Consider the following 9,300-nt stretch of genomic DNA (forward strand, 5'->3'; position numbering starts at 1 on the left):
CTGGAGTTATAATGTTTTTAGTACTGTAGGCCTGCTAGGAAATTTGTAGTGATAGAATTTGTAAGGTTTTAGTATGAGAGTATCGTTTTATTAGTTTTAATTATATTGAGATGCTACATACAAGCTAGTGTGTCAGCCATCTTGGAATCCAATATGACTACCATGGCAGAAATTTTATAATTGTTCTCCTTAGTTCATACAATGTTGGTTTTGTCATTGGAATTAATTTTCTGACCCTACTGGGAGCTGAAATATTGACCAGAATGTGAATTCACCGCAGACATCTTGGATTCCACTACGGCGACTACATGCACTAGTTGGCAGATTGACAACATGACTTACCTGACACAGGTAGGCCACCTCTACCTGGAATACACTGTTGCAGCTTGCAGCAATGAGTTGCCTACTACAATAAAATCTAGAGATCTTATTGGTCTTTACTATTGGTCTCTACCCTACTATGGTGGGGAGGCGGTAAACTGGGCAACAGCTGTGGGTGCTGCTTCTGTGAAGGGGTGCAAAAATAGCCATGACTGCAGTAGTGGCTGATCACACTGCTGCAATTGCCACCCCAGCAGCCAATGCTGCTCTGGGTGTTGCACAGTGGCTGCACTGCAGAGCTGCCCAGCTATGAATTTGCTGAATTAGCGTTTGCAGCTTATGAAGACATGAAGTCTGACTATATCCCTGAGTTAACAAAAATGGGTTCCAGTTGTTTGCCTTTAGGTACTACTCATAGTATAGAGAGAGGTGACGTAGGGCCATTCTACCCCAGGAGGTAGGTATAGGGTATATTTCCAGTGCAGTCAAAACAGAGCAGTGCTCTTGAGCACTATGTGGGGTGTTAGATGCCTACACTGGCCCAGGCTCTATCTGTAATGGATGAAGAAAAAACAAACTTTGAAAAATGCCCTTCAGAGTAAGAGTAGGCAACCTGTTTAATCCTGCTTCAGGGAGACCAAGAGTCTTTCTTTCTGATTACTGACTAAAATTGAATGCTATACCCACTGGAGCAGAAGAGGAAGGCTGTATCAAATGGTGTGGTCTACAGTCCAAGATACTCTAGGGCCTTTATATCAGCTTCAGTGTGTGTACGGTCGCAACACCACTGAGAGACAGGATAGTGTTATAATCCCTACTTTATAGCCTGGGAACTAAGCCATAAAGAGACCAAGGGTACATCTCCACTATATTTAGAGTTGAGGTTGCCCTCAGTCAACCCAAGCAACGGGAACCACCCCTGCTGGGGTACGTCATTTCTTTTGGCCCTAGAAATCAGGAATAGAGAACTGTGGGTTTGCTGCTGGCCAATTTCCTGTGCTCAAGGCCTGCAGAGCTGGGCATGCTGCAAGGAGGGGTAAGCAAAGAGATAAAATGGGGGAGGAATTTACCTCCTACCTAGAAGTTTAGCCAGAGCTCCATAGTATAGATAGTTGGCAAATATAGGTCATAGTGGTAGCTTTAAGTAGCAGGAAAATGCCCAAATCATACAGGACGTCTGTGGCAGAACAGCAGTCTGAACCTTCTCTTCTTCCCGGTTCCAGACAAACGCCCCAGGCACTTTCAAGCCCACATTTGAAACCTTTTATGTCACAAGTAACAGCTTCATACAGGTAACCATGTTCACTACCATGGCTCAGGCAGATGCTGCAGATTTCACATTAAGAGCTGACTCATGTGAATGGGGCTATGCTAAGTGAGTGCAGGCTGGAGGAACCTGAGAAAGGCTACTCCCCAGCTAGGAAGTGCAGGTTTTCTCATTCATGTTCCCTATCTAGACTAAAAGAACCCTACCCTTCCCATTGACTGTGCACTGATAGTTCACCTTCGGGGGAATGACTCGACCATGGGTTTAGAAACAAAATTAAGTTGCAGAAGACAGCCAGCCCAGAATATTATCCATGAAAACATGACAGAGTGCCTGTAAAACCAAGAGCATCACTTTTGGATGATGCACAATACAGCAGATAATATAAGGTCAAACTAGTAGTAGCAGTATCTAGATTTATGTCCTGCCCTACCGGAAAGGATCAGGGTGGTCTAATTGTCATGTGTGTTGAAATACTGGATTCAGAGTTGGGGGAGGGAGGGGACTGGTTTCCTACTGATATAATGGTAGTGGGGGGTTAATCCTATGAGTTAACAGCAACAAAAAAGGAGCGGTTCAACTACAGAAACAGTGCTTGAGAGTGTGTATTATAGTGATGTTATGTTTAATAATTAACCAGAACATACTGTATCGAGAAACCTTTTAGATAAGCGTAATACATATATATAAAAAAAAAATCATTTAAATTGGATTACTTCTACAAGTTACTTCCTACAGATGAAGTAGTAATAATTACCCTCTTTCGGTCAAAGTTCTCTTTCACAGAGAAAGAATCCACTGCGCAAGAATGAGCTAAGCAATATTCAACAGCAGAGAGGAGCATGAGTAGGAAAATAAACTGTTTCTTTTTCATTCTGCAAGACAAAAGCAAACATGTTGAGTCTTATTCTGATTAATATAGACAATTAAAAATACATTATGAAAGGTCATGCATAATCCAGATACTACATATGAATTATACCAGACATGGGGTGAGCAAAGCCAACATTTTGTTTGAATTACAACAAATAAAATAATTTACATTTTCATGTGGTTATTGCCAGATCCAATTTGGGGTGAATGAGATAGGAGGACTGTATGTTTCGCTGGGGGGGGTGGTAACCTTTTTTTGTGCAGGCAATTCCAGAAACAAACCTTCAACACTGGACAGATACACAGGAACTGCATGAGGCTGAAATTATTACATCTTTATAAAAGCAAAAGGTAGGGCAGGGTGGCACTTTAGATAGACTAACGAATAAGGTGTGAACCAGATTTCTCATGATCTATATAGCAATTTCCCATGAAGAAACTCAACCAGCCAGATAGTCAAGCTGTTTCTCATAGGAAAAAAATAGTAGACCTGTCCCAAAAATATCAGATCCATCACTGAAAACAGCGACGTCTTTGTGGCAGGAAGGTTTTCTGACATCTAGACAGGCATTCCTATCACAGATCCAAGTCCCCCCCTCACCCTCCTCCACTCCAAGAGTATGGCTCTCTGGAACCCAAAAGAGGGAGAGTTGCTGGCTCTCTGGAGCTGTCAGGGCACACTGCCCCCTTCCTGGTCCTGTCAATCAGCTGATCACTGGCACCAGGTAAGGGGGCTCTGTCAGGGCATGATGCTGGCCCCTGCCTGGTGTTCTGGCCATGGGCTGGGGCTCCTCGAACACACTCTTTCCCAGGGGTTGGCAATTATTTGGCCGTAGGGCCATTTAAGGAGTTTGGGTGAACTGTCACAGGCCAGGTCAGCACTGCCCCCTCGCAACAGCTCACCAAAACTCCCTAAGTGGTTCTCCAGCCCAAATAATTGCCTATCACTGCACAATGAGAACAAAGGTTTGGGGAACCTAACTTTTGTTCCCTGCTTCTCCCTTCATCCCCCTCCTGCCCCAAGTCCCTGGCATGCAACCAGGCTGGTGCCATGCTATATTCCCATGTTCTGACTTGGGTCATGTAAGTGCAGCTGGCACTGCTCCTGCCTGACCCGGCCACATGCTGGGGAATCAAGGCAGAGAGAAGTGAGGAAATACAGCATGGCACTGGCCCAGCTGGGTGCGGATGACCCGCAGCTCCCAACACCCTTCTCCCTGAACTTCCTCCCCTGTCCCTAAGTCCCCAGCACACAGCTGAGTCATGCAGGAGCCACACCAGCTGCACCGGCATGGCCTGAGCTGGCATGCAGGAACACAACATGGCACCAGCCGGGCTGCATGCTAGGGACTTGGGGTGCAGGAGGGAGATCAGGGAGAAGGGGGCTGGGATCTGTGGGTTATCCAAACCTGGCCAGGCTGGTGCTGTGTTCCCGCCTTATCTCTTCACCCCCTGCCCCGCCTGGAGTCCCCAGCACATGGCCGGGCTGGTGCTGTGCTGTGTTGCTGCATGCCGCTTTGGCCAAGTGGGTGAAGCTGGTACGGCTCCTGCCACAGGCCAGGAACTCAAGGTCGGGCAGGAGCCATGCCAACTGCTCTAGTTATGTCCATGTGGGAGAGCCCAAAGCGGTCCACAGGAACACAGCATGGCATCAATGCCCATGCCCCTATGTAACAGAGTACAAGTTGTGCTCTACTACTTCAGAGGCTGGGGCAGACAGCAGAGCAGTCTGCAGGTGGCTGCACTCCCAGTCAGGCACAACTGATTGTCCTGAGGCAGAGCCCAGGTCAGAAAGGGATGTGAAAGCAGTGTCCAGGCTCACTGCAAGTCCTGAGTTGCATTAAGGAGCTGGATTTGAGGCTCCAGGGGTTGGGACCCTAAGCCTACGAGGGAGCTAGATGTGAGGCTCCTCAGCCAAGCGGATTAAGGGAATTGAGGCCCAGTGCTGGGCACGGGATGAGGCCCCCATGTGGGGGCGTGAGGGGATCAAGAGGGTCTCATGCCAGGCAGGGTGCCCGAGGAGAAGGGATGGGCTGGGAGCCCCAAGTGGGAGTTATTAGGAGTCCCAGTGTGAGGTCACAGGGGTCAAGAGTCCCAAGGTAAGGCACTGGTGTCAGGACCTCAGTGGCAGGGCACGGGAGTACGGATCCCAGTGTGAGGCACTGGAGTAATATTGATGCCGTCTGCGAGGCATGGGACATGGTATAGGGAAGGTCAGAGCTGTTTATAGGCCCTTGGCATCAGGGCAAGTAAATGGGCAGCCTCCTGCCTTGTTATCATCTTCTCATTCATATCATCAAAGGCGTGGCAGGTAAGGTAAGCAGGCAGTTAGCCCTCAGACAAATGAGTGGGCCAACAGTTGGACTGGCCCTGGAACACACACTTGTTACACCCTACCAGACCCTGGTCAAGCACAGCCTGGATAACCCACTGCTCCTGGCCCTCTTCCCCCTACATCTCCCCCCCACCAGCAGGGAGAACCTTACCTGAGCTTCGACTCGCCGGGTCAGGGTTGGAGTGGCTTGCAGACAGCCTCAGAAGCCTGACCAGGAGCTCAGCACCCCCTGCTTTAGAGCTTACACTGGGGGCTGGAGGGTGGGACAGGGCAGGCTGGCCAAGGAGGGGAGGGGAGTGGCTGCTGCTGCTGCTGCAGCTGGCTGCCATGGGGAAGGGAGAAGGGTGAGAGGCACCAGAAGCCAGGGTAACTGTGGGCCAGATAAAATTCTCCTTCAGTGGACCAGCTGTGGGTTGGGTAAAATCATTTGTCAGGACATATTTTGGCCAGCCCTGCTCTTTCCTGTGCTCTGATAGCCACAGAGAAAGGCTCTGCCCCTGTAGCCAGAATATCAGCAGGAGGCAATGTTCTAGCCACGGGGTCCCCAGGGCAGGTCCAGTTCCTGCAGGGTGGGGAGCAGTGAACAGAGCTGCCACCTGCCCAACTGGAGCTCTGGAAAAAGCACTGGGGTCGCCTGCCTACCTGAGGGACTGGCAGGCAGCCTGAGACTGGAAGTAGCCAGCAGTCTCTGGTCCCTATCAGCTATTGCCATGATAGCAACAGATGATCAGGCAAGACCATTGGTGAGCTTGTCCAACTCAATGACAGGCTGTCTTGGGAGAAGGCCCTTTGTCACTCCCTAGCCAGACAGCATGCCTTTGTGGTAACTGTCTTGCTTTAGCCAGGCTGTGCTTGTGTGCCTGCCCATAACACTGTATTTTTTACAGTGCTACAAAGTTAGCACTAGAAAAATAATGTCTGCCTGAGCCCGAAGGTGATTCCCTGCCCTCCCTTCTGCCTGGCTTAAGGTTAACCCAGCTAACCATCTCTGTAATCTTGACAAAGGAAAACAAAAATTCTTATAAACTACCACCTCCACTATCACTATAATGAGTGTGTGTGTGTGTGTGTGTGTGTGTGTGTGTGTGTGTGTGTGTGTGTGTGTGTGTAACATCCAGTAACATTCAGTAATATTCAAGAATTCTGCTTTGATGCACTGGCTTTCTGATTGGTGATTTTTTGTCCTTTGTATAGGTCCAGAATGGAACCTATATTTCTAAATATCTACCCCTCTTTTGTCACTTTTCTAAAAATCTAACTTGATAGAACAATTTCTCCATCACCACCACATTGGAAGACAGGGCAGAACAGCACCTTAAAGACTAACTTGTTCTGGTGCCACCCAGACCTGCCTTCTGCCTGACTTCAGAGTAACATGGCTAACCACTTTCTATATTTGAGCAATACATAATCCAGCAGCTGAAAACAAGCAAGATGTCAGCTTTGCATTCTACACAAAATAAACTTCTTTTACTAGGGCATTCAGTAGACAAATCAATGGATCCAAAGCAAAACACTATCCACAACAGTAATTATTATTCTGGTTACTTCACCCCCACAATATTTGGACCTCTAGGCACAAACACCACATAAAAGAGTAGTCTCTTTCTCTACAGCCTCTCCAACATGACGCACCACCATTAGAAAAATGTGTTGGATCATGGCTGGAGATAGGTACCATCTGTGGAATATTTTATAAAAAGATTTTTCTTCTGTAAAGCACATTAAGTTTAATAACCCTTCCCCAAGGCTTCATTTGTCTAGTCTATCTATACCTTTCCTCTATTAAAATTGCGTACATCTTAGAGAATTACTTTTTTTCTTGAGTCTGTATGCATGTGTATTTAAGTTTTTTGCCTGCATTAAGAGGCAGTCATATATGAATGGTATAAAACAGAAGATATGCAATTGATTAAATAAAAAATTAAGTAAATAAAAACAAAACCTTGTTAATTGTATGTAGCAAGTATAAACAGATAGTGTTATACCTACAGCTACATGCTTTACATTTATGCTAGTTTTATTTCATATTATAAAAAGTACTGAATAAATACTTCTTTAAAAAACCTGGGCAATTTTAAATGCCCCAGTCAAATCCAGTTACCTTGTCTGAGCAACTATGACTGATTTGCCAAACATAGAATTTGCTTGCCACAATACTGCAATATAAGCCAGTTATATTTTATAAATATAAATTTTGATCAAACATAGAATAGACTTAACAATATTTTTCTGTTTTCATTGAATTTTTGTTTTGACAATAAAGTGTGCTTTAGTGAAGCTTCATTTGTTAGAGTTAAGTTGTTTTTAGGTATCTAGCAGCAACAAACAGCATGATCATTACCTTGATTGAGTCTTCATGACCTAATCATTTCTTAATTGCATATTATAAAGGCAAAACACATTTGACATTTTAATAGTTTCTCATACACATCACTTCTCAAATCTGAAGAATAATATTCAACTGGTGGATTGTTTGGTTGTCATTAAACTTTGTCACAAACTTGGCTGCCTGTTCCTGTGTGCATCCAGTTCGTAGCAAAATCCAGCTCATCTGTATTCTTATGTGCTTTGGCAGAAAAGTGTGGAGGTACAATATTTTTCCAGGAAATTCAACCCTTAATATCCAACAAAACACCTAGCTAGGTTATTTAAACATTTTAAGTTTTACAGTATTGCCCACATTGAGCCTGAGCTACCTAAAAGATGGCCCTAAATACCCAAGCAACTACTCTTCTCCATCTTAAACCATACATGTGCTAATATCAGCAATTGTTACTTATACTTTTCTTATGTATTGTGCACTTCATGTGCAATAGGTTGAAAGGACTGAAAGGAAATACTGTTTGTTGAGATATTTACCTGATTTTTCTCTACTGAAACGGACGTACCTGTTGGGATAGCTGGACCTCTTCTACTTTACTCTATCTTGGTCTTTAGGTTGTGGTTAGTGGAAGAGTTTTTGTATGAACTACCTTCTAGCTGCCTTTAAATAATAAGTCTGCAAAGTCACTAATTGGTTATTTTCACTCATACGCCTGCACAAAACACTTAATCTTGGATAATCCATTATGTAAACACCAACAGTAATCCTCACACACATGCATCTGCCTTCTGTACTAATACATATAGAGCTTTTACATAATTGGGAAAAAAAAAAGCCCAGAGGGCACAGAAGTCTGCTGAAGCAATGAAAAATTACTTTTGCCGTATTCCACTCTTCTGGCCACTTTAGATGTATATTAAGCAAATGCAGAGTTAAATCAGAACCTCTTGCTTTAGACTTATATTAAGCATATGCATGTGACCAGACTTGCCCAATCACCTGGACAGAAGATATTCTTAGGTTCACAAAGCTGATGGATGTTTGCATTATCAGCTAAGACTCAAAACAGTGAGTCTAAAAATATGGACTTTGCCCCAGGATGTCTCTCCATGTCTGTGTTGGTTTTCCTGGATTTCCTGTCCACTGACATATATTGAAACTCACACTATTCCCTCACTGTCTGGCCAGACTCCAGACACTTCCAGTAGTACCAGTGCTATGTTTCTTTTCTTCTTCCAGGTGTCTCTCTTGGAGCACTTCACCTGTTGAGGCAGTGCTTTAGAGCAACTCAGATTAATCCCAAACCAACATAATAAAATTGTTGTATCCAAACCTGCGCCTCCTTTCCTTATTGTCTCCCACTGCCTCCTGCAATTCCCATCCACAAGCTGTTACCAGATTTGCCCATCACTTTGGGATGTGCTCATTTATTAGGGGTATGTTTCTGGGGTCTCTGTAATTCTATCAATGTGCTGCTTGTGTCACTTGTGTTTCTATATGGAGCTCTATCTCTCCCTTCTGCAAGTCCTCACCCCCAATGGAGCTATCTTGCAGGACTCAGTTTCAGTGGGGCTGGGTTCCTCCATCCATCAAATCAGTCAAATACATACACACACATGCAGATTAATGTGACATGCCTGATCCAGCCGGCATACGCAGGCTGACACCCTCATATGCCAGGAATCAGTTCATTAAGATAACAATAAAATGCAGTCAGACACAAGCACACAGGTAAACAGAATACCCCTGAATCATGCTGGGTGCCCAGCTGACACCCTCATGGGCCAGCATTCAGTTCATTAGGGCACGTCTGAGCCAAACTGGGTCAATCAGCCTATATAGGCTGATCCCCTTATGTGTCTCAAACTCAGTATGTCCCAATCTTTTGCCCTAACTGTCCTAGTAGTGATAGCTTCTTGATGAGTGAACCCACAGTATCTTGGGGCTTTACAGGGATCTTTGGCTTAGGGAAAAGAAGCGTTGCTGCAGAGCAAGTGGGAAAGGAGAAGTAGAGAAGGAAAAATACACCCAGTTACCACCAGTTTGACTATAAAAGTTATTTATTACTAAGTACATGAAATTTATGATGGCACTGGTAGTAATAGCCGTGCAAGGAAAAACAAACAAAAACAATTACAATATTACCCTAGTTCAATTGAGTATTTGGGAAAACCTAGC

General features: G+C 45.0%; 1 protein-coding gene across 2 annotated transcripts in view; it reads right to left on the bottom strand.

Moving 5' to 3' along the window:
- The window catches only part of LOC109323717 (purpurin), a 22,472-nt gene extending 14,382 nt beyond the window's left edge, over positions 1 to 8,090 (bottom strand). The window contains exons 1-2 of one of the 2 annotated variants that reach the window (XM_019555410.1): positions 7,659 to 8,090; positions 2,346 to 2,463 (exon numbers count right to left, since the gene is read on the bottom strand). In XM_019555410.1, the coding sequence (XP_019410955.1) occupies positions 2,346 to 2,462 (117 nt within the window). In that variant the 5' untranslated portion in view covers position 2,463; positions 7,659 to 8,090. The remainder of the gene's footprint in view (positions 1 to 2,345; positions 2,464 to 7,658) is intronic. The other variant, XM_019555409.1, reaches the window with a different exon arrangement.
- Between the last annotated feature and the right edge of the window lie 1,210 nt (positions 8,091 to 9,300).

The sequence above is a fragment of the Crocodylus porosus genome, unplaced genomic scaffold, assembly GCF_001723895.1.
Source record: "Crocodylus porosus isolate Cpor-Errol unplaced genomic scaffold, CroPor_comp1, whole genome shotgun sequence".
Lineage (NCBI taxonomy): Eukaryota > Metazoa > Chordata > Crocodylia > Crocodylidae > Crocodylus > Crocodylus porosus.